Source organism: Perognathus longimembris, chromosome 4 (assembly GCF_023159225.1).
Source record: "Perognathus longimembris pacificus isolate PPM17 chromosome 4, ASM2315922v1, whole genome shotgun sequence".
Lineage (NCBI taxonomy): Eukaryota > Metazoa > Chordata > Mammalia > Rodentia > Heteromyidae > Perognathus > Perognathus longimembris.
Window position 1 is genome coordinate 63,840,722 of NC_063164.1, and position 26,331 is coordinate 63,867,052.

Below are 26,331 nucleotides of genomic sequence, written 5' to 3' on the forward strand. Positions count from 1 at the left end.
GAATTTTAAATATTACTTATAATAGGGAAGATATGTGTTTTCTAGCCCCTAATGTGTAATAAGAATTGCTATACAACAATTCATTGAATTCAAATTTCGTTACTTCAACTAAAAATCTGTTTCTTTTAGTGACATCACATAGGAAATGAACATTAAATTGAAAGGAATGTGCATATGTGGGGCTGTGAGGTTGTGTTCTTTTTGGGAGGCAGAGCTAGGTGTTTATTAGCTATCTGTGGAATGGTAGATATTTGGGCAAAGGTTGGGAGCCTCCAGGCTGGGCACTCACACAGCCAGTGCCAGCAACATCACTGTGAGTCCATCAGTGAATATGATTGCTGTTCCTGATCTGTCGATGGGATCTGTCAATTTCAAATCTCATTGTGGATGTATGAAAGATAGAAAAGCACTCTGACAAGTAGGCAGTGTGGTATTTGTGGAGTGTGTGATGGTCAGCATCATTCATGTGCTCAATCATAGAAGGAAAGGTCAGGAATTGACAATAAGCGGCTGAGTAAAATCAGAGCCTTTTCTTTTTTATTTTATTTTATTTTGCCAGTCCTGGGCCTTGAACTCAGGGCCTGAGCACTGTCCCTGGCTTCTTCCCTCTCAAGGCTAGCACTCTGTCACTTGAGCCGCAGTGCCACTTCTGGCCATTTTCTGTATATGTGGTGCTGGGGAATCGAACCCAGGACTTCATGTATACGAGGCAAGCGCTCTTGCCACTAGGCCATATCCCCAGGCCCCAGAGCCTTTTCTTTATGGCTGCAGCTAAAGACTAAGTGAATTCTTGCCTTCTTGGATCTTTCATCCATGACCTCAAATGGCCAGACCATTTCTGGTTAGGCAGTGTGATGTAAATGAAGTCACTTGGACTTAGCATGCTTTAGCTGCCCCTTTCTACTTGTAATGATTGAGCACTTATCTTCATTTCTTTGTGACACAGATTCTTTTTTCTCACTCTTTCCCTTCCTTCCTTCCTTCCTTCCTTCCTTCCTTCCTTCCTTCCTTCCTTCCTTCCTTCCTTCCTTCCTTTTTGGTCAGTAATAGAGGTTGAACTCAGGGCCCGCTTGCTGTCCCTATGCTCTGTTTTGCTCAGTGCCAGCACTGTACCACTTTGGGTCACAGTACCACTTTCCATTTTATGGTGGTTAATTGGAGATAAGAGTCTCATGGACTTTCCTACCCTGGCTGGCTTTGAACCATGATTCTCAGATACCAACCTCTTGAGTAGCTAAGATTGCAGGCATAATTTTATCTTTTAACAGAACTCATGCTCACTGCCCAGTGACTAGTAACTCAGCAGTTGGGGAAGTGCTGGCACCTCCTCTTGGCATCTTGAAAATCCTTTCAAGTGTTTGACACTATTTTGTACAGGATTTTTTTTGTGACATACAGAACTGAGCTCATCTTACATAGCTTCTACTGACTCATATGTACTTGAATTCTGCAAACAATGATTGCGTTGGAAACGTGTGAGCTATTTTGATCTTTGCTGTTTTGTTAAATAAGAGTACTGATTAGACCCCACTAGTTAATTTGTTCACAGTTTAAAGACACTGTTTTAATTAATATTTAAAATGTAGAACTTTCCCACAAACTAGGAAATTATTTAACTTTTTACTAAAATAATGAATTTTATTTTTATTACTAAATTAATATTTATTTATTAGTTTACTTCACTATTAAACAGATAAATATGTGTCAAAATATCTAGTTATTATTTTAGTTTCGTGCCTTCTTTTCCTTCTCTTCATTTTAATGGTTATGGGGTTGCATGGACTGTATGTTTGCTAGGCAGGTGCTCTAGCATCTGACCCATATTCTTAGTCTTTTTGCCTTTTGAACAGGGGCTGGAGGTATTGCTATTTGCATTTTCTTTATAGCTGGGATGGCAGTTTCATACCACTGCAACCAACTTTGTTTATTTCTGGTTGAGATGGGGTTTTTCAGAGATGGAGTTTTGCAAACGTTGGTTTGCACTGTCTTTGAAATACAGTCCTCTCAATGTGTACCTCCCAAAGAGGATGTTTTCCCTTTAAAATGGACTTTTTAAATGTTCTTGCCTATTCATTCTTAAATACTAAGATTTATTAGTTGAGGCAAATTAATTCAGATCATTGTAATCACAACAGTTTAATCGATATTTAGTCTATATTGAATCCAACAATTTGACTTTAAAAATACTTTCTTGTTTCACACTATACATGGCTTTAATTTTTAGGAGTTAGTCATTTTGTTTGGTAGAATAATTTTATATTTTATAGAAATATAATATTAGAAAACCTGCTCTTCTCTCTGAAGCTTATTAATGTTGATATCTTCAGTATCTTTGGAGAAGTGATCTGACAAATTCAACTGAACTTTCACTACACTGATCTGTTAGATGAGAGAAACATATATGTTTTGTGGATTCCTGCATATAAGGTTTATTGCTTTCCTTTTTATTTATTTATTTTTCTCAAATTTTTATTATCAAACTGACGTACAGAGAGGTTACAGTATCATACGTTGGGCATTGGATACATTTCTTGTACTGTTTGTTGCCTTGTCCCTCATGCCCCCCTCCCTCCCCCCCCTTTCCCTCCCCCCCCCAGTTGTTCAGTTCACTTACACCAAACAGTTTTGCAAGTATTGCTTTTGTAGTTATTTCTCTTTTTTTTAACCCTGTGTCTCTCGAATTTGGTATTCCCTTTGAATTTCCTACTTCCAATACCAGTAAACACGGTTTCCAATATGCTCAGATAAGATTACAGAGATAGTGTAGGTACAAATATAGGAAGGTGATACAAAACATTATCAATAATAGAAACTACACATACACATAGGACGTTGAAAGTAGTTACAACTGTGATATATCACTTGTTTCCATAACATGGAGTTCATTTCAATTAGCATCATCTTATGTGTTTCTAAGGGTATAGCTATTGGGCCTTGTGATGCTCTGCTATGGCTTGCCTAAACCTGTACTAATTATTCCCAATAAGGGAGGCCATAGAGTCCATGTTTCTTTGGGTCTGGCTCACTTCACTTAGTATAACTTTTTCCAAGTCCTTCCATTTCCTTACAAATGGAACAATGTCATTCTTTCTGATAGAGGCATAAAATTCCATTGTGTAAATGTACCACATTTTCCTGATCCATTCATCTATGGAGGGGCATCTGGGTTGGTTCCAGCTTCTCGCTATGACAAATTGTGCTGCGATGAACATTGTTGTGCTGGTGGCATTACTGTGATTTTGTTTGTGGGCTTTTGGATAGATACCCAACAGTGGGGCTGCTGGGTCATAGGGGAGTTCTATATTGAGCCTTCTGAGGAATCTCCATACTGCTTGCCAGAGTGGCTGAACCAGTTTACATTCCCACCAACAATGAAGTAGGGTTCCCTTTTGGCCACATCCCCTCCAACAATTGTTATTATTAGTTTTCTTGATATATGACATTCTTGCTGGGGTGAGATGGAATCTCAATGTTGTTTTGATTTGCATTTCCTTTATGGCCAGTGATGTAGAGCATTTTTTCATATGACTATTGGCCATTCTCATTTCCTCATCAGAGAAGTTTCTTTGTAAGTCTTTAGCCCACTTGATGAGGGGGCTATTGGTTCTTTGCAGTTTTGTTTTGGAAGAAGGTAATTTTTTTAGTTCTGCATATATTTTAGAGATGAGGCCTTTGTCTGTTGAATGTCCATCAAACTCCAGAGCTTTCCTTTTCATTTTTGAGCAGATAAGAAGAACTTTCTCTGCTTGAGAAATATCTACCCACCTCTGTGGGTGCTATTATTCTTTATTTGGTCCTTGAAGAATTTATCATATTTCTTGCACAGTCATAACGTCAGGACTATCCACTTTCAACTTTCTCTAGGATGAGAAGAGCAGCTATTTTGCTTAGAAAAAAATCTTTTCCAGAAGGAAATGACATATCTTTAACACTTTGACACTTTACCATATTTCAATCTCCAAAAGAAAGTACTTACTTTCACAAATTTATGTTCACAAAGGAGGAAGTCAAGTAAACTAATATATAACAGGTGAAAAACTTCTGTACTCAGTGGGAGAAAATGGGAATATTTGTCTCTCCAGTAAATTCTGTCTGTGAGTCATGTAATCAATTCCTTTACTAATTTGGTATATTTTGGGCCATCTGTTTCTATCCTCTCTATGTCTCTCACACTTTTCGTTCATATTTTATAATCTTTGAATCTGATACTTTTACTATCTACAGTTTCTATGTGTTGAATTCTGCCATTTTGATTCTGCACAATCATATTTTTGCTGGCTGCAGTCCATCTTCATCTTACGAATTTTGCTTTTGAGATCATGTTTTTTCTGACCCATATCGAGAAGAAACTCTGATAGCTTGTATTTAAAATGTGTTCCTTCAGAGAAGATTTGCATTAGTTTTTTCCACCCTGGTATCTGAAGGATATTGATCAACCACTCAGTATTTTGATTAGGTCTTTTTGGGTCAACATGTGGAGTGAATTCTAATCCCTAAGTCTGCTCAGAGAGTATATTACAGTGGTAAAAAGGTCTTAGAAAATTTTTTGACTATGAAGTCAAAACTAAAATAGAAGTATAAACTCTGATTATGTGGACTGTTTTCTTTGTTTTGTTTTCAAGGAATCACCATTCATAGTTGGCAGACTTGTATAAAGATCTTTGATTAGAGCTTGAATTGTTCCAGGAAGCATTTTTATTTTTTCCTGACTTTGGCCACCAAGAACTGAAAAATGCCTCCTGGATAAAGGGCATCTCTATTGTTCAAGAGCCTGTCTAGATTTTTGCTGTATTTTTGGCTGTTAAGCTATTCATTTATTTTTCTACCAGCTAAATTAGAAACTAGATTTTTCTTTTATACTTTTTAAAAACATTTGCTTGTGTACTGTATCAAGGAGGGTTTCTGTGGACATCTAAAGTGTAAGTTGGCACAAATGGAAATTCTAGGGTGGTTTATTTTTGAAATGATACTGGCATAATTATCTATCCATCTGGAGGAAAACAGGGTTGGACCACAGTGTCATACCATATACGAAAATAAATTACAGCCTGATTAAATATCTAATTGTGACATATAAAACAATCTAAATGTCAAAGGAAAATTTAGAAGAAAGGATTTTTATGACTCTAGTATGGAGGCTGTTCTTAAATAAGACAGGAAACTCAGCTGCTATAAAAGGACATGGCAGATATAATTGTCTACATGGAAACTAAAATAAAAATGAATGATAAAAGGGAACATAAATAAAACTAAAAGATAAATTAAATATTGGATGAAAATCTTTGGAACATATATGATTTGAATAGTAACTATTAGAAGATGAATAACTTGAGTGTGTGTGTATGTGTGGGCAAGTTTTTGTATTTGTGAGGGAAGGGATGGGGAAAAGACCAAAGGGGGTACTAAATGAAAGAAATGAGCAAAAGTCCCCAATAAAAATTGTATTGAAGAGGAAATCCATGTGACCAAGCATTAAAATTATGTCTAATCTCACTAATAGCTGGTGAGATGGAAATTAAAATTACCACATACTATTTTTTTTCCATCCATTAGACTGGTAAAAGTTAAGAAAGATGATGAATCAGTCAGAATGTTTTTAACTAAGAGTATCAGAAAATTAGATAATAATGTCTTAACAAACTAATTAATTGACTAATATGACAAGAACTTTTAAAGCAGTCTGGTTCTATGGTTTATTAATACAGACTCTCAACAATGTCAGCAGACTACTTTCAGATTTTCTTATTAGTCAGTCTGTGAACACTTTTTGTTTCTTTTTTGTTTTTTGGGTTTTTTTTGCTAGTCCTGGGGCTTGGACTCAGGGCCTGAGCACTTGTCCCTGGATTCTTTTTGCTCACTCAAGGCTAGCACTCTGCCTGTTGAGCCACAGCGCCACTTCTGGCCGTTTTCTGTATACGTGGTGCTGAGGAATTGAACCCAGGGCTTCATGTATATGAGGCAAACACTCTTGCCACTAGGCCATATTCCCAGCCCCTTTTTGTTTCTTAATATATATGCCACTCCTGGGGCTTGGACTCAGGGGATGAACACTGTACCTGGCTTCTTTTTGCTCAAGGCTGGCACTCTACCACTTGAGCCACAGTGCCACTTCTGGCGTTTTCTGTTTATGTTGGGCTGAGGAATCAAATCCAGAGCTTCATCCATGCAAGACAAGCACTCTACTGCTAAGCCATATTCCCAGACCCTTTAAAAAATATATTGTTAATAATTTTCATCTGATATTTTTTACTCATATGCATCTGCCTTTATGCATGAGGCAAAAATTCAATTTTATTTTTAAGAAGCTCGTTTCAAGGGAGACAAAAGTCAAGAAACATGGTTTGTTTAGAATAGGTAATGTAACAGAATCCTTTATGTTCATCAGAGCTATCAAAGATATCACTCCTTATTGCAAATCTAAATAGGATATATAAACTCTCTGTCTAACCCCAGAGAGAATATTTTGGTTTATTACTAATCAAAATAAAAAAAAATGAAAACAATAACAGAAGAAAAAAAACAATTTGGGGAGGGGACCCATAAACATGGCCTAACATTCATGTAGACTTTATGACTGAGTTTCTATTGGCTGAGGACTTTCCCAGTAGAAAACTTTCTTTGAATAAGTACAGTGGCTTATGCTTGTAATCCCAGTTACTTGGGAGGTGAAGGTATTTTTGCCACCTCAGGAAAAGTGTTTGTGAGACCTCCATATCAACCAATAAAATACAGAGTGTGGTTTCATGTCTACGGGAAAAGAGAAAAGAAAGATTGTGGGGCTTCTAGGTCATGAGTTACAGGCTATTCAGCCAAAGCAGAAAGGAATGGGAAACTGGCTCAAGGAGTAGAGAATATGCCTTCAAAGCAGAAGGCTGAATTAAAACTCTAGTACTACTAGAAAGCTTTTTTTTTCTCTCTTTTGTTGCCAGTGATGGGGCTTGAACTCAGTGCCTCAAGCTCTCACTTGGCTTTCTTGCTTAAGAATGATGCTCTACCACTGGAGCTTTGACTCCACTTCTGGCTTTTTGCTGATCAATTGGAGATAAGAGTCTCATGGACTTTCCTGCCCAGGCTAGCTTTGAACCATGATCCTTGTATATCAGACTCATGAGTAGCTAGGATTACAGGAGTGAACCACCAGTGCCCAGATGAAAAACTCTAAAGCAGAGATTTGGTATGTCTGTGATTTCCCTCACAGGGTTGGCAGAAGCTGAATAGTGACTGTCTTCCTTGTGAGACATAGGCTTGTCCCATTCATGTTCACTCAATATGTACAGAACTTAGGTCCACTCTCCTAGAGGTAGTTTAGTGAATCATCAGCTTTGTAAATTTTCTGCTCTAACATAGTTGAATGGGTGTATTTAATATAACTTACAGCACCTATTTCTTTCTTAAAAACATATACTTTTTTCCTATAGAAAGAGAATGCATTATGTTGCCTGACTTGTGACTGGCTTGCATTTCAGTTTATGAAAAGTTTATTTCAGGTGACATCTCTCTAGAGGGATAACTGCCATATCAAACAAATAACATTAGGAGCACTCTACAACTGCCCACTAGCATTCATCTAGCAGGTCAGAAAGCCTGAAATAGGAAAGCTGATTATCATGGGATAATTTCAGTAGGAATTGCAATTTCATTCATGTTTATACTAATTATATCCCTTCACATGGAAATAGACTATTTAACAGAAACCTTCAAGCTCCAGGCATCTTTGTTCCTGTTTGCTGCCAAAACATACAGTGACGGAAAGTGTAGAAATAATTCCTGATTTTTTTCCCTTTCAGATTTCTCAACACACTTTTTAAAATAATACTATTATATTTTTGGTAATTTAAATAATTACTTTCAATAAAGAAATACAGACACAACATTAAAACGTGGGTGTTTTGTTAACTTTTCATGCAATTCTTATTGCCTTGTTCTGTTCTCAATTGTATAAAGAGAAAAGAAGATTATTTTTATCAGTTATGTTAGGATTATAATGCATACTGATTAGGTGCCATGTACTTGTCTGGATTAGACTTTCATTTATACCGAATGAAAGGCTTGCATTTGAACAAAGATGAACTGCCTAAACAATTAAACTTAGCAAGACTCAACCATTTTAAAGCATGGCCTAATTAAAAAAACAACAACTGTAGACCCAGGATGTGGTATTCTTTTTAGAGTATAAGTCTTATGATCTTCATGCCTTTAAAATAACCATAGTAGTTTTTTTTTTAACTTTCTTATGGCTTCTATTTGATACACAATTTTGTTGTTGTACTCAGAGTCAGATGGCATGTGCATGTTGAGAACTCCTCACGAGACCCTTCATGGAATTATACTGCCACCACATGAACAAATCCATTTATAGCTCACTCTCTGAGGATTCCATGCACACCTGACAGGTGTGCCAAACAGCCTGGGTTATTTTCCTTCATAAAGTGAAAGGTGCTATAGTTTTTATTTTTTGTAGAAAGTGTTCTGAAATCTAAGCATACGAAGAAGTCAAACTTATGTTCTGAAAAGTTTAACATAGGAAGCATTTCCTGTCTCCCCCAAAACAAGAATATTGATTTAAATTATAAACATGTTATTCAAAAGGAAATAATGGGATATGCAAAGTAAAATTTACAACCAACTATATATTGAGGATTCTATATTATGTAAGGCTCTGCTTTCTCAGTCATGTAAATGCCATTATGCATGTACTAGAATGTGTTTTGAATAGTTATCATTAACAGGACACTGAGATAGGTGAAAATATGTTTATTCCACATCCACCTTTTCCAAGATAACAAGCTGCTTTGTGGGATATATTATGGGAGAGGTTACACTAACATCAAGTTGAGGACAAAGAACTGTGACTTTTCCCCTGTCATCAATATTTTAAGTATTGTCACTGACAAAGGAGGCTTTCTGCAATGCCTAGGTGAGATAGAATATGAGACATGCATGCAAAGTCCAAGGGACTTTGATTCTTCTCCTATAAAGGGCAGATTTAAGGGGAAAGTATAGAGTGTTCCTCAAATAATTACCATCTAATTTCATTAAAGCATGCATCACTTGAAAATAAGTGTTTTGATGATAGGGATGAAAAGACTATCCATTTGTGTGTGTGTGTGTGCATGCCAGTAGTAGGATTTGAACTCAGAGCTTCATGCTTTGGCTCTGATTTTTCACTCAAGGCTAGTACTCTAACACTCAATCTATGCCTCCCTTTCTGGATTTTTTCAGGTTAACTGGAGATAAGAATCTCATGGATTTGTCTGCCTGGGCTGGCTTTAAACTTGGATTCTCAAAATTCAATCTCTTAATTAGCTAGTTTTATAAGAGGGAACCACAGGTGCCTGGCAAGACTTATCCCTTTATTGCCTTGAAATTAAGAAGAATGAATTATGAAACCTATTTGAATTCTCCTTCCAGTATTTCATTAATGATATCTCTCCTTCAATGGAAATTTTTATACCTTTTATGTCAATGTCAAAATATTCTTCAATCCAAAGTTCCTATTTCCTTAATACATAAAGCCATTCTTCTTTTTTTTTATTGAAGATAAGTGTCACAGACTTTCTTGACTGGGCTGGCTTTTAACTGGAATCTTTAGATTTCAGCCTCCTGAGTAGCTAGGATTACAGGTGTGATCCTCCAGTGCCCAGTTCTCAGTATTACCTTTGATCATGAGAAGAGAAGAAACACCAAAATTCCAAAGGTATTTGGGATGTACCTGTATACTATGACGAGAAGAAATACCCAAATCCCGAAGGTATTTGGGATGTACCTGTATACTATGACAATTTGGCATTTCTTTTGTTTCGTAGTAATAAACTTTGTTTCTAAATAATAAGCTACTTAGAAAAACTTATGTGATTTTTAAGGTGTTGTGCAAAAGGGGTTCAGTTATATAATAAGGCAGTGAGTACATTTCTTGTGATATCTTACACCCTCATTTTTCTTCTTCTTATATTCAGATGTTAATAGATTTTAATAGATTTGCCCACCCCAGAAAAGCAGCAGGTGAAACTTTCCAGAAATTATTTTTATTGGTAATGTCCTTTGCCTAAATGCAAAATTAAGCAACTGGTAAGATAAAGAAAGGTCATACAAATAGTCATTTACAGATTCTGTTACAGACAATGGAATGGCCTCTGGATAACACACTTGATTCAGTTCAATGTTAGAAATCATTCTCATCTTATTTTTATCACAGTCATGGTTGATAGAATTTGTAGATTAGAAAACTTCTCGTTCTTGTTTACTGTGGGAGGTTCACATTGTTCACAACACTTGATGTGATTGATTGTGGTATCCGTGTGTAGTAGGAAGGCCATTTGCAGCTGCCAACCCTGGTGCACACTGGTGGTATCCAACCTGTGACTTGATTATTCCCAATCAATTTTATAATTGTTGCTGGGAAGAAGAAATAGGTTACAAGTGCAAGTAGCAGAGTGGGGTCCTTGCTAGCCAGGTCTCTTTATCCCCGAGTTCTGCATCTGCGAGGTGAATCGACTGCAGAGTGAAAATACTTAGAAAACATTGTGGTGATGCACAGGCAGACTTTCCCTTGTCATTATTCTTGAAAGCACGTGACTACTGCACAGCATTTATGTTGTTTTAGCTATTATTAGCATTTGGGGGATGAGTGGAAGTTTAGGGGAGTTGGTGTTTAGGTTATATACACACATTGCTATTGTATTTACTTGTGAATTTGGAATCCTGTGAATAGTAAAGGCTGCCTGTACTTCTTTCCTTCGCATGTTCTCAATTGAATCTAACCCAAAGTTTACTTGAAGGGCTAGCAGTCACACAGTTAGGATAGTGCTTTCTTCTCAGTGTCTCCATCCTCTACCATTCAATTAGCTCAGGAGTTAAATATCCCTGCCACTCTCCCCTACCTACCTCCACTTTTGTATTTAAAGTATGCTCTTATGGAGTTGCTCTCCATGGAAAATGAATCTTACTATCCTCTGAACTAGAAATGATCAGATAGTAAGAGTTCTGTGATCAAGAATGTAGAATGTGAGCCAGGCAGTTGGTGGCTCATGCCTGAATCCTAGCTACCCTGGAGGCTATCTAAAGGTCGTGGGTTCCAAACTAGCCTAGGCAGGAAAATCCATGAGATTCTTATCTCCCGTCAACCACTAAAAAGCCAGAGTGGAGCAATGGCCCAAGTGGTAGGGTGCCAGGCTTGAGTGAAAAAGCTAAGGGATAGCTCTAGTACCAGCACAAAGAAAGAGTATAGAACCTGCTATAAAATTAGTATACCCATCATCAGGTTCTCTTACTAAAATACATTCCTAGCTCCTAGCTCCATTATTATCTTTGCCTATCATAATTCTCTGGTAGAGATTACACAACGCTTCTACACACATTTCTCTCCAATGGAGATTATGCTAGCCATTTGATGTAACATACTTTTACAAATGTTTGCTTTTGAAATTGCTCAGTGCTTAAGGAGTTCTTTCTGGATGGCACTGTTAGTTTTTTTCCCTAGCTAAGTAATCTTTTTTTCTTGGTATCTCATATTGGTAAATTTGTTCACAAAGGCAGAAACATTGGCCATGGCAATAAATATCTCTAGAAGCAGTCCCAAGGCCTGAGCCCTGTGCTTGTACTGAGATGATTGTGTTCATAGGGTCACTGATCTTTTGCTTCTTTATTAGTTGCTATTGTGGCCATCTGAGCTCTGCTTGCTTTACTAAAATGAAGACAATCAATATGGCTTTTAAAGCTATGGTTTGTATTGGTAGTTCTTAATGGAAATATTAAAATAAAATTTATCTATATAAATAAATCCAATAGTGAACTTTTATCTTTAAAATTATGTTTAAATGGGTGTTTTTTGAGTTAATTCAGATTGATCCTAGTGCATTTTGTGAATGGCTTAGAAAACCTAGAATTCCTTTGTGAGTACTGTATAAAAGATCATTGTGAAATGGTCAATAAACTTCTTTTATAACAGTAAACTTTGAAAGTGACAAAAACCACGGTTAATGATTTCCAAGGCAAAGTCATCACAGAACTCTTTTAGTACCTGTCAAAGAGAATTCAAGGCCGAGTTGTCCTATGTACCTGTACAATGAGAACCCTGAAGCCTGGGGGCAAAGGAAGTTGGTGGGCCACTAATAATTATAAGGAAAAGTAGAAGAGCTTGCATTATGTTTCCAAAGTTTACCTAACAATTTAAAATATTTTCTTTATTGATAGTAGACTAATAACTTTTAGAATTGTGGTGAAACATCTATGAGCACAGATTTGAGAATTTTATTCTTTTCTCTTTTATAATGAAATGATATTTACAATCAAATGATAGTCTTTTTATTGCATTTTTTATTATCATTAAGTAGTTATACAAAGAAATTGTTATTTAGGAAAACAGTTTATGAATACAATGCATCTTGATCATTTTCACTGCTTCCAATCTTCTCACTCCTCCCTCCCCTACTCACTCCTTGCCTCACTCTTTTTAATTTTGTAACATACACATTGAATTCTTGACTGTATTCTTTGGCACGTTGTAAAGTAAAATCCAAGTATGATTAGTGCAATAACTTTCTTGCCTTCTCAATGAAAACAAGGAAATCTGGTGAATAAAGTTATTCACCAGGTGCGTTGTACTTGGTTTAGACTCAAAGGTGCAGTAGTTATATGACTATATTCCTGATCAGGTCTCTAACTGTCCTTGGGGCTGTGAAGACATCTGTGTATGTGTGTGTGTGTGTGTATGTGTGTGTGCACGCGTGCGCATGTACGTATACACATGTACTTCAAGAGGGGCAGTTTCCCTGTAGTTCAGGGTGACAAAGAAGCTGTACACAGCTGAGCCAGGCTTTCTTGTCTCCAGAGCCTGCATTATTCATCTTGATGTTTGGGAACTTGGCTGTTCAGTTCTGCTCCCATGTTCTATCAAAAACATCTTGTGGCTTATCAAACACAAAAATAGCATTCCTGGTGGTAAGACTTGGAGTAAAAACTAAACTGATGCTACGGTTGGCTTTAATGCATGAACAACATACCAATTTCACATGCCAAAATAACTTTTTTGAAAACCACAGGGAATAGCTGTCATAGATTTTTTTTTCATCTATCACCCTATTTGGTTGTTGGTTGGTTGGTTTTGTTTTGTGCCGGTCCTGCAGCTTGAACTCAGTGCCTGGGTGCTGTCCTTGAGCTTTATTGTACTCAAGGCTTGCACTCTACCACTTGAGCCACAGCTCCACTTTTGACTTTTGCTGATTGACTGGAAATAAGAGTCTCACTGAGCTTCCTACCCAGGCTGAATTCAAAGTATGATTCACAGAATTCAGCCTCCTCAGTAGTTAGAATTATGGGGAGGAGCCACTGGTGCCCAGAGCTTTATAAAGAAAAGGTTTCAATGGTAATGATTTCCTTCCATTTTGATTCCGTCTCTCATTATTACCGATGTAATTGTTCTTCACTGCAGCTGTGATCCTGACTCTCTTTTCCTGTCTTGACTTCTGTCACAGTGTCTTTGGCATTGAACAGGAGTGAGTACAGTTCAGGGATCAGACCTGTCTGGATGTGAAATTTTGGTGCTGTACTTTCAGTCTCAGAGAGGTTGTGGATGGGTTAGTTTATAGTTGTATTCTTTTTTTTCTCCCTCTCTCTCTTGTACTGCAGGATCACCACGTGCTCCCAAACTTGGACCCACAGAGCTGACCATTGTTGTTACTGTGCCCGTTTGCCTCCTGTCCATAGCTGCCATGCTGACACTATGGGCGTGCCAGGACCGGCAGTGCACTCACAGGAAGAAAAAGAGATCGAATGTGGAGGAAGCGCTTTCTGAGTGCAACCTAGGAAATGCCGGAAAAACCCTGAAAGATCTGATCTATGATGTGACTGCCTCAGGATCTGGCTCTGGTATGTGCCCAATTTCTACTTTTCTGTTAGAAATTCCTAATTTTAAATGGCAAAACATTCTGACAACATAGTACCCAAATACTATGAGTTCATTATTTAAGATGTCTGGTGAGGCAAATGGTAAACATTGGTATAGAGTTTACCATTATAGAATTCGATAGAGAGAAAACAAAACCTGTCATGTTTTAAAAGTCTTTTCTGATTGCCCTTTGGAAAGCTTTGTGTTCAGATTTTATTTTCTTATCCATTCAACATTTGTTTTATTCACTTAATTTCATTTTATTGATTTATTTATGATTTCTGCTGCTCTGCACATCTCCTTACTTCTCCCATTGTGGTTAATAATAATGACTTGACATTGTTTTATGGGCACATAAGAGTTAGGGTCATTGTAATCAAGGCAGTGAATTCTGGGAAAATACACTCGTTATGCAATGTAGTACACTTGCATGTAGCACTTTTGCTTCTGGTTATGAAGGGCTAGGAATCAGTAGACAAACCTGGGCTGTACATGAGAGGCTATCGAGGAGTTGACCTAGAATCTAGTCAACAATATGTTCTAAAAGAGTAGAATACAGGGTTTAAGTGGAGCATCGTTGCCTTTCTGAGCTGGCTCCAGAGTCCTGGTGCATCAACTCCAAGTTCCAGGCTGGACTACAGACCATATGTGTGCTGGGCTTCACTCTACTCCTCCCCATCCACGTGGGGAGGGGTCCTGGGCTTATCTATCTCTTCCGTGTGGGATCCATACTCACTCTCTCATGTCCCCCCGGCCGATAGGGTTTAGACGCGGGAGCGGAATCCTGGGTGCCTCGGTTTGCATGTGGTCGGGAGAACCCCTTGCCCGCCAGCCCAAGGAAGACACGGGCACGTGGGGTCTCGGAGACCATCTTAGGACAATTCTAATTTTATTCAAATGAGGAGGCATAGATATACCCCAAAGGCGGGCACAGGAGGGGCAACAGATTGGCCACGAGAACTGTCTGTCAAGTGATGTCAGGGGACTTCCCTTGTGGGTGGAGGCCCAGCCCCCCAAGGATTGAACCCACCATTGCACACGTGCCTGCCCCAGGAGCAGGGGGCTTCTCTTCCTGTTAAAGGCGGAAGAAGAGGGGGAAGAAGAGGGGACAGGCCAAGCCAGCTGTGGCCTCTTAAAGGCACAGCTGACCCCAACATATGTGTCTTTCACAAAGCACAAAGTATTTGAGGGGGACTGAGTAGGTTTCTCCACTAAAGAACAAACTCCAAAGAGGGAGGGAATTCCCTGCTCTTTTTCTTTTTTTCTTATTTATTGTCAAAGTGATGTACAGAGAGGTTATAGTTTCATATGTTGGACCTCAGGTACATTTCTTGTACTGTTCGTTACCTCCTCCCTCATTCCCCCCTCCCCCACCCTTCTCCCCCCATGAGTTGTTCAGTTGGTTTACACCAAATAGTTTTGCAAGTATTGCTTTTGGAATCATTTGTCTTTTTGTCCTTTGTCTCTTGATTTTGATATTCCCTTTTACTTCCCTAGTTCTAATACCAGTATATACAGTATCAAGTGTACTCAAATGAGATACAGTGATAGTACGGGTACAACCACAGGAAGAGGATACAAGAGGATCATCAACAATATTCCCTGCTCTTATACATATATTCCAAGAAATCAAGCCAGCACTTAGTTTTGTAGAAACATGAGCTCTTGAGTATTGCTACCTTGTTGTGATTATCTCTTCTTAGTTTCCTGTGAATTTGTTATTTATATTACATTAATTGAAATACTGAGGAGGATAACTAGTGGTGTGTGCATGTTTCATTGCTCATTTAAATGGAATTCTGTAGAGGACAAGCTTAGGTAAGCTATTTCAGAGGTCTCTGAATCTCTTCTTGCTTTCAAAAGATCATTAAGACCATTTTGAAAACACATTTTGAAAAACTCCCTGGTCAATGGCCTTTTGTAATATTGAGGCAGGCACAGAAGTTGAAAAGGCAGGTGATAGAGGGATGATAACAATCAGACTTGATGAGAAATAACTTTGGGTTTATTGGAATCAACACAATAGTCCTCAATAAAGCTAAAATATTCTACTACTTTGGGGGCAAGATCACCTAAATGCCTACATCACCATCACACAAATTAAGTTTTATGTTTTCAAAGAAGAAAAACTACAAAGAAAGTCTCAAAAGTACCAAGTTTATAAAGTAGAATAAAAATGAAATCATTGGATAGAAAGCAGATATTCTTTCTTCCAATGTAATGCTCATTGGATTTCTATTATTTTCATGTTATATCATTGTCCTCTAATTTTTTGAGGACTGGCTGGATTTTGGGCACAAAGAACATTGATCTATGCTTAATTTCTTGAAAACTTATACATTTTATTCATAAAGTCCAACTGGTTGTTTATTTATATCTTATTTAACATATAGTTAATCCTACCAGAAGATAATCTAAAGTTCATATAAAAATGTTTGGTAAGAATTCATGTTTATATCTACTCTTTTAAAAACATTCATGACCAAGAATTTCATTTCCAAATGAAAATAATATAGATTTTAAGAAACCCTGTACATTGGATGTTTTCTGTTGATTTAATTTATTTTTTTAAAGTATTTATGATCAAACTGAATTACAAGTAGGTTACAGTTTCATATATTAGGCATTGGATATATTTCTTGTACTGTTTGTTACCTCCTACCTCATTTCCCTTCTCCCCTCCCCCCTTCCTTCCCCCCCGCCATGAGTTGCTCAGTTCATATACACCAAACAGTATTGCAAGTATTGATTTTGTAGTTGTTTATCTTTTTTTACCCTGTGTCTCTCGATTTGGGTATTCCCTTTCAATTTCCTAGTTCTAATACCAATATACATGGTTTCCAATATACTCAGATAAGATACAGAGATAGTGTAGGTACAACCACAGGAACGGGATACAAGAGGATCATCAACAATAAAAATTACAGTTACACATGGCACGTTGAAAGTAGTTACAACTGTGATATTACAATCATTTCCATAACATGGGGTTCATTTCACTTAGCATCATCTTATGTGTTCATAAGGGTATAGCTACTAGGATCTTGTAATCTTCTGCTGGGACTTGCCTAAACCTGTGCTAATTATTCCCTATAAGGGAGACCCTAGAGTCCATGTTTCTTTGGGTCTGGCTCACTTCACTTAGCATAACTTTTTCCAAGTCCTTCCATTTCCTTACAAATGGGGCAATGTCATTCTTTCTGATAGAGGCATAAAATTCCACTGTGTATATGTACCACATTTTCCTGATCCATTTGTCTACTGAGGGGCATCTGGGTTGGTTCAAGATTCTAGCTATGAAAAATTGTGCTGCGATGAACATTGTTGTGCTGGTGGCTTTACTGTGATTTTGTTTGTGATCTTTTGGAGAGATATCCAAAAGTGGGGCTGCTGAGTCATAGGGGAGTTCTATGTTTAGCCTTCTGAGGAATCTCCATACCACTTTCCAGAGTGGCTGAACCAGTTTACATTCCCACCAACAATGAAGTAGGGTTCCCTTTTGGCCACATCCCCTCCAACAATTGTTATTGTTAGTTTTCTTGATATAGGACTTTCTTACTGGGGTGAGATGGAAACTCAGTGTTGTTTTGATTTGCATTTCTTTTATGGCCAGTGATGTAGAGCACTTTTTCATATGTCTCTTGGCCATTCTCATTTCCTCATCAGAGAAGTCTCTTTGTAAGTCTTCAGCCCACTTGATGAGGGGGCTATTGGTTCTTTGCGGTTTTCTTTTGGAGGAAGGTAATTTTTTTAGTTCTGTATATATTTTAGATTTGAGGCCTTTGTCTGTTGAATAGCAGGTAAAGGTCTTCTCCCAATCTGTGGGCTTTCTGTTTATCTTGCGAGCTATGCCCTTTGCCCGCAGAAGCTCTGCAGTTTGATGCAGTCCCATTTGTCCAACCTTTCTTTGATTAGTAGCCTTTCTGGGTCTTTGTTAAGGAAGTTCCGTCCTGCACCAAGGAGTCCAAGTGTTTCTCCTACTCCTTCCTTTAGTGTTTTCAGGGTGTCTGTTTTGATTTTGAGGTCTTTGATCCACTTGGAAGTGATTTTGGTGCAGGGTGATATATAAGGATCTAGTTTTAGTTTGTTGCAGGTGTTGAGCCAGTTTTGCCAGCACCACTTGATAAAGACGCTATCTTTCTTCTAAACTATTATTTTTTAGGTCCTTTATCAGAGATTAAGTAGGCGTAGTTCTGTGGGTTCATTTCTGGGTCTTCAGATCTGTTCCATTGGTGTTCAGGCCTGTTGCGGTGCCAATACCAAGCTATTTTTATTACTATAGCTTTATAATGCAGCTTGAAGTTGGGTATTGTAATTCCTCCAGCACTGTTCTTCCTGCTTAGGATTGTTTTGGCTATTCTAGGTCTTTTATTGTTCCATATGAATTTCAGGATTCCTTCCTCTATTTCATTAAAAAATGGTGTTGGGATATTAATGAGTACTGCATTGAATTTGTAGATAGCCTTTGGCAATATTGCCATTTTGATTATATTAATCCTCCCAATCCAGGAGCATTGGGAGGTTTTTCCATTTCCTTAATTCTGCCTTAATTTCATTTTTCATGTTTTTAAATTTCTCATCATAGAGGTCTTTCACTTCTTTGGTTAAGGTTATTCCTAGTTATTTTATGTTTTTTTGAGACTATTGCAAAAGGCGTTGCTTTCCTGATTTCAGCCTTGGTCTTCGGGTCATTAGCATAGAGAAAGGCCGCTGATTTTTGAGGGTTTATTTTATATCCTGCAACTTTGCCAAAGTTTTGGATCAGCTCTAGTAGCTTGGGGGTAGAGTCTATGGGGTTCTTTAGGTATAGGATCATGTCATCTGCGAAGAGAGAAAGTTTAACTTCATCTTTTCCTATTTGGATCCCCTTTATATTTTCTTCTTGCCTAATTGCTCTGGCTAGGAATTCTAGTACTAGCAGGGGAGAGAGTGGACATCCCTGTCTTGTTCCTGATTTTAAAGGGAATGGCTTTAGTTTTTCACCATTTAGAGTTATACTTGTTTTTGTTTTGTCATAAACTGCCTTGATTATATCAAGGAATGGTCCCTGGAATCCCAGTTTTTCCAGGGCTTTTAGCATAAATGGGTGCTGAATTTTATCAAACATTTTTTCCACATCCAGTGATATAACCATGTGGTTCTTTACCTTGCTCTGGTTGATGTGGTGGATTACATAAATTGACTTGCGTATATTGAACTAACTTTGCAACCCTGGGATGAATCCAGTTTGATCGTGGTGTATGATTTTTTTTGATGACCTGTTGAAGTCGATTGGCCAGAATTTTGTTGAGGATTTTTGTGTCTATGTTCATCAGGGAAATCGGTCTATAGTCCTCTTCTGTGATGAGTCCCTGCCTGGTTTTGGGATGAGGGTTATACTGGCTTCATAGAATGTGTCTGCTAGCAAACGTTCTCTTTCAATTTCATTGAAGAGTTTGAGAAATATTGGTGTGAGTTCTGTTTTGAAGGCCTTGTAGAATTCTGCAGTGAATCCGTCTGGACCTGGGCTTTTCTTGGCTAGGAGATCACTTTTTGCCTTTTCTATTTCAATACTGGATATAGGTCTGTTTACAAGGTTTAAGTCTTCATAGTTGAGTTTGGGGATATGAATTTTTTCTAGGAAATCATCCATTTCTTCCAAGTTCTCGAATTTGTTGGCATAAAGGTTTGCAAAATAGTCCCTTATTATGTTCTGAATTTTGGTTGTTTCTGTGGTGATGTTAGCTGTTTCATCTCTTATCTTGTTTATATGAGTGTGCTGCCTTTGTTTTTTGGTCAGGTTTGCCAGGGGTCTGTCAATCTTGTTGATTTTTTCAAAGAACCAACTCTTTGTTTTGTTGATTCTTTTGATGGTTTATTCGTCTCTAATTGATTTAATTCTGATTTGATTTTAATTATTTGCTTCCGTCCATTGACTTGGGGTTTGGCTTGTTGTTCTCTTTCAAGGAAATTAAGGTGCTTCCTTAAATTATTGAGTTGCTGTTTCTCCAGTTTGTTGGTGTATGCACTCAATGGTATAAATTTTCCTCTGAGTACTGCCTTTGCTGTGTCCCAAAGGAGCTGGTACTTTGTGTCCTTTTCTTGGTTGAATTCCATAAACGTTTGAATTTCCACTTTAATTTCTTCAATGACCCACTGATGGTTCAGCAGTGTGTTGTTTAGTCTCCATGAATTGTAGGATTTTCTGTGGTGGCTGTTTGAGTTGAGCTCTAATTTTATCCATTGTGGTCTGAGAGAAGGCAGGGCATGGTTTTGATACTTCTGAATTTGTACAGATTTTCTTTGTGCCCTAAGATGTGACCTATTTTGGAGAATGTTCCATGTGCTGCTGGGAAGAATGTGTATTCTGTTGTTGCAGGGTGGAATATTCTGTAGATGTCGATTAAGTCTAGTTGGTCTATGCAATTGTTTAGTTCTGTGGTTTCTTTGTTCTGTTTTTGGTGTGTTGATCTGTCCAGAGGTGATAGTAGAGTGTTAAAGTCCCCAACTATCAATGTATTTGGGTCTATGAGTGTTTTTAGAGTCAGTAGTGTTTGTTTGATGAAGTTGGGTGCTCCTGTGTTTGGTGTGTAGATATTTAGGATGGTTATATCCTCCTGTAGGAGAGATCCCTTTACTAGTATGTAGTAACCTTCTTTGTCTCTTCTTACCTTTTTAATTTGAAGTCAATTTTGTCTGATACTAGGATTGCAACTCCGGCCTGCTTATGGGGGCCATTTGCTTGATAGATTTGATTCCAGCCCTTCACTTGTAGAAGATGTTTACTTTTGCTGGATAGATGTGTCTCTTGGAGGCAGCAGAAAGATGGATCTTGATTTTTGATCCAACTTATGAGCCTATGTCATTTGATTGGCGAAATAAGTCCATTAATGTTGAGAGTTAGGCTTGAGAGCTGATCATTTGTTCCTTTCATTATCCCTATCTTGTTAAAAGCTGTGTCTTCCCATTTCTTGATCTAATATTTTGGTTTTCTAGTTAGGGTTCATTTCTCTGTCTGTATTGTGATCTTGATTATTTTCCCTTTATAGTACATCTTTGAGGATTTTCTGTAAAGCTGGTTTAGTGGAGATATATTGTTTCAGTTTTTCCTTACAGTGGAAGACTTGTATTTGACCTTTGGCTATGAATGAGATTTTAGCTGGGTAGAGTATTCTTGGTTGGTAGTTATTTTTATTTAGTGTTTGGTATAACTCATTCCAGGCTCTCCTTGCTTTCATGGTCTTTGCTGAGAAGTCCGGGGTAATTCTGATTGCTTTTCCTTTATATGTGATTGTTTTCTTCTCCCTACCAGCTTTAAGGATTCTTTCTTTGGACTCTACTGATTCTGTTTTGATCACAATGTGTCGGTGGGATGTCCTATTCTGGTCTGGTCGGTTTGGTGTTCTAAATGCTTCTTGTTATCTTTATAGGCCTATCCTTCGGGATATTTGGGAAGTTCTTGGCTAATATTCTGTTAAATATGTTGCCTATTCCATTAACTTCTTTCTCCAAGTTTTCCTCAATACCTATTACCCTTAAATTGGGCTTCCTGATTGTGTCTTGAATCTCCTGTAGCGATCTGTTTTGTTGATTGGACTGGATTTGTATTGATTTTTGATCTTTCTCCATAGACTCTAGGGAATCTTCAGCTCCTGAGATTCGATCCTCTGCTTCAGTTAGTCAGGACTGTAGGGTAGCTACTTGATTTCGAATCTCTTTTCCTTCTGACTGGACTTTCCTGATGATCTCCATGCCCTTGCTATACTTATCTGTTAGGTCCTACATGGACTTCTTGACTTCATTTACTTCTTTTATTTGGTTTTGAGTGCTGTTTCTCAAATCTTTTAGCTGAGTAACTATCTTTTAATTTGACTATTGAAATTCAATTATCTTTCTATTTGTGGAGGCCATGAAATTCTCCATTAATTTTTGCTTTGCCTCTTCACACCCTAGAATAGTTGACTGAAGAGATTCAAACTTTTCATTTAACATTCTTATCAGTAGACTTTGTAGAGCATTTTGAGGGTTCTCTTCTACGTCTTTGTTTGACTGCTCTGCTCCTGCTAGTTTTGAGTGGGAGATGATCCTTCATTGGTTGTCATCTTTCTTGTGTTTCTTCTGCCCATTTGGATTGGGAATGCCAATCTGCAAGCACTTGTGAGCACCATTTAAGACCCAAAGCAGACCTTTCCATGCACTGTTATGTAAATCTTAGAAGTTCACAATTATATACAGATACCTTTATATCTGTATATAAAGTTAGATTTGGTGTTCCTAAAGAATACCATTTTGATATAACAACCACTCCTGAGCCCTGTATTCAGTAATTATTTATTTACTGTTACACCCCTATGAGCAATTTTTGTTCTTATATTAAGTTCTTTTTGGACTGTATGGCTTTGTCTTTGAACCCCTTTGATTCACTCTGTTTGAGCAGAGATACCCTCTATCCAATAACCAGGGGTCAGTGGAATCTGAAGGTCCTGGAAGTAAGTCAGGATTGTTAGAGATAGTAAAGAGAATAGAATAAAGTGGATGGGGGGGTGTGATGATTTGGTTAAGTTTCAGTGACGTGGAAATGTGGAGAAGAGTAGAAGCAGTAGAAAGAACAAAGTTAAAATGATAGTCAATGGAGTGTTATCATAAAAGAGTAGAGGTGTTATTCACAGGAAAGTAAATTTTTAAAGAAAAAGAATGTGAAGAGAGAAATAAAGAAAAAATACTGGAAGAAAAATTCACAAAACAGAGAAAAGTTATTAAAAAAAAAAGAAGAAAAAACAAACAGTAAAATGACCAACCAAAAAAAAAAAAACTTGATAAAACAAACAGGTATAAATGGAGAACCAAAAAACCAATGATGTTTCAGAAATAAAAAAAAAAAAAAGCCTAAAAAATGTTTTGAAAAAAAGATTAAAAAATGAAGTCTTCCTTGTTTGGGTGGGCTTTCTCCAGTTTCTGGTTTCCTTGTGATGGTCTGTAGTCTATTTTGCTGCTTGGGTGATTTGACTTTCTTTCAGTTTGCAGGGGGTGGATCTGTTCTGACCCTCCTCCCCTGTTAGTGAAATCCTGGGTCTCTGTGGTTCGCACAGCTTGCAGGTAGGCCTTGGGCATGTGAGCAGACTTGGGAACTGTGGCTCCTCCCTTCTGCTGTAGGGCCGCTGCCTTTAATGCCTGGCTTTGAATAGGCTGTGGACTCAGCAGGGCGGGGCACCTCTGGCCTTGTTTACCTGGCTGAGAGACACTTGCCTGGGGGAGGTTCCTCCCTCCTGGGTGGGGCGGCTTCCTGGCTATGGAATTCAGCTCCGTTTCTGGCTGGGAATTGGGCTTCCTGTGTGACGGGACCGTTTATCTATCTTGGGAACTGTTTGTTCTCCTGTCTGGTTGCTCTGTTCCACAGGTACCTGCTTGCTGCTTTCGGTTTTAATTTAGAAATTCTGGCAGGGAGGGCGGGGCACCTCTGGCTGAGTTCACAGGAGTGTGTGAGCTGCAGCCCAGGACAAGCCTCCTGCCAGGGCAGGGGTCGTTCTCCTGGGCAGAGGTGGCTTTCACTGATTGGTCCCTCTTTCCCTTTTCAAAGATGGCCGCTTTGTCCTGGCTTTCCCCAGGCCTACTTTAGTTCCAGTCTGGTCTGGCCCTATGCCAGTGTCAAAGCTGGCGCTTTGCTCTGGCAGTGGGGGAAGGGCTACCTTCAAGGAGCTGCTCTTTGGGTGCAAGTGAGAATGTTTTTCGTGGGTTACTCACGCTTTCTCTGCGATTTCGGTCCATCCGTGCTCAGCCTGCGATCTGCATGTGTCTGCGCTGGCACTGGCATGGTGGCAGGTCACTGCCCGGAGCTCAAATCTGTGTTTTCAGGCCAGCAAAGTCGATTCTTCCTTCCTGGTGAGAATCCCTATACTGTTATAACTTACTTGGGCTGTCTTTCTAGCAGTAAAAGTTTCTCTGAGATGGGAAATCTGTAATGTTCTTAAAGACTTATTTGTAAGAAGAAAATAATGTTTCAAAGGCAATGCCACATTGGATGTTTAGTTTACAAAAGTAGTCATGAGTTTGGCATAAAATAAAAAATTCGTGTTAAGGGTTTTCTTATGTTTTTGTGAATTTAAATCTAAATCTAGATTTACTGACTTCTGTGCTCTTCCTTTGTAGGTTATTCTAAGATGACTTGTAAAAAGGAATAAGCGTAACTAAGCATAAAGACTTCTTTAAAGATCCATTTGAAGGGTTTTTAGGCATCCCACCCCACCCTCCTGTTTGTTTTGGGGTTTTTTTGAGGGACAGAGAGAATGATAGAGGGGTACATTGATTACAATACATTGTAAATGTAAGGAGATGCAAAAATGAACCCCCTTTACAACTAATGCAAGCTAAACAAACATCAATCATTTACATAGATTTGGCAGTAGTCCCTGGTTAAAAGTAGTTGATGATCTTTTTGCCGTCAATCATCAATCAGATTGTGTGGGTCTTTCCACAGCAAAACTTCTACCACAGGAGCTCACTAGTAGGGAGGGGACAAGATGGGTTTCCTCTGCCTATCCTAATTGGCCACTGACCTTGAATGTGAAGCAGCTTTATCAGTTGAGCAACAAAAACAGTGAAGTTTATCCTTGACCTGGTCAGGGACATATTTGAAAGATACGGTACCTACAAGATAGGAAAATGGGCTGATTGGACTTTATTGGATTATTGTTGAGAGTGAATTCTGTCTCAGGTGGCTCTTGAGAGACCAGGAAGTTTGGTTCTTTCTCTCCTGACATAACAATTGTGAAGTATCATGTTGCCAGCCAAGCTGGCAAAAATCACTGGGAGAAAAATCAAAATGAATTTACAGCAAAAGTAAAATCTAGGTAGCTTCAAATGAACTCTAGATGTACAATCCAAGAAACACACAGATTCATTTTGGTGGTTGCTTTGAAAGAGACTGAAGCCACTTTCCTCTTACTTCCCCAACTTACTTGCTCTATTAAGAATCTTAAGGTGTTTTATTGCTGGTCTGTACCTTGGGTCCTGTGCCCAGTCAGTTGCAGTTTGGCTTATCTATTGTAATAACCATATGTTTGTTATTTGTGATGATGTTTTCTGGTTCCTGAGTGTGTATGTGTATTAACTGTTCAGTGTGCCCTCAGTTGAAAAATGGACAATAAGCTACAAAAATACTCTTTACCATTTTTATTGGAATTTTCCCAAAGGCATGTCTGTAGTTGTGTCTACTGGTGTCATTGGTGAGAAGGGTTTGGACCAGATCAGTGTTTTAGATCTGGGTCTGCCTTCCAGTACCAACGCAGTCCTGGGCAAGTCAAATCATCACTGTTAGACCACAAATTTTCTCCTAATAAGGTTTCAAAAGAACTTTTTGACTGGGAAGCTTCGTGACTAGTTGTTGAGGCGCATCCCAGCAAATTTCTAGTCTGTGCCTATTTAGCCACAGTGGGTGGTTTTCACGAAGATGAGAACATCTGAATAAACACTGGCTCACTTTTTGAGAGTCAAGGCCAAAGCCCCCAGGAGCTTGAGTAGCTGCTGTCTCAGCCATCTGAAGATAATGACAATAACAAACGTGAGTACCAGAATAAGTGTATCCTATGGCCTCCAACTATATGCAACAAATAATAAAAGCAATAAATTTTCAGTGTGGAAATTATGAAGATACCTAAATGAGAAAGAATATCCTAATTCACTCACCTTCTACCAAAGGTAGTAACTATCATTAGCACATAGCTTATTTCTTTTTCAGTCTTTCTCCAGTGGATTGGAAAAAGCTACATGCAGTTATTTGTATAGGTGAATAAGTTACATTGTGTGATGTTTTCAATTGACAATGTAGGAAAAATAGATTCCCATTCCATCAAGAGTGCCACTGGCTAAGATTAACATAATATTAAAAGGATTATAAATATTGGGTAATATTATGCTAGATACCATTCTAAGTACGCCATGCTTATTAATTTTTATATTATCCCATGACACAGGCAATAGCATAGTCCCTATTGTTTTTTGTTTTCAGAGAAGGAAGCTAAAGCTCCTTTAAATAATAGAATGGCTAAATAATTTGTAATTGGTTGCCAAGTGGTACAGCTGACATTTGAACCCATCTTTCTTTTTTATTTTTTAAATTGATTTATTTATTGTCAAAGTGATGTGCAGAAGGGTTACAGTTTCATATGTAAGGTTGTGAATACATTTCTTATCAAACTTGTTACCTCCTCCCTCATTTTCTCCTACCTTCCCCTTCCCACCCCAACTTGTACAATTGGTTTGCAGCATATAGTTGTAAGTATTGCTGTTACATTGGTTTGCCTTTTACCCTTTGTCTCTCCATTTTGATGTTCCCCTTCCCTTCCCTACTTCTGATAAATGTAAGTACAATACCAAAATCAGTTACTGTAATATCAGGGGTAAAACCATGGGGAAGAAAGATAAAAGAAAATGGCATAATTTCACATGGTACATTGAACATAAACAACAAT

At 38.1% G+C, this 26,331-nt stretch overlaps 1 protein-coding gene across 2 annotated transcripts in view; it reads left to right on the forward strand.

Annotated features, from left to right (window-relative positions):
- Acvr1c (activin A receptor type 1C) overlaps positions 1 to 26,331 on the forward strand; it is a 77,801-nt gene that overhangs the window by 36,026 nt on the left and 15,444 nt on the right. Inside the window, exon 3 of one of the 2 annotated variants that reach the window (XM_048345440.1) lies at positions 13,705 to 13,866. In XM_048345440.1, the coding sequence (XP_048201397.1) occupies positions 13,705 to 13,866 (162 nt within the window). Of the gene's footprint in view, positions 1 to 13,626; positions 13,867 to 26,331 lie in introns of both variants that reach the window. The other variant, XM_048345439.1, reaches the window with a different exon arrangement.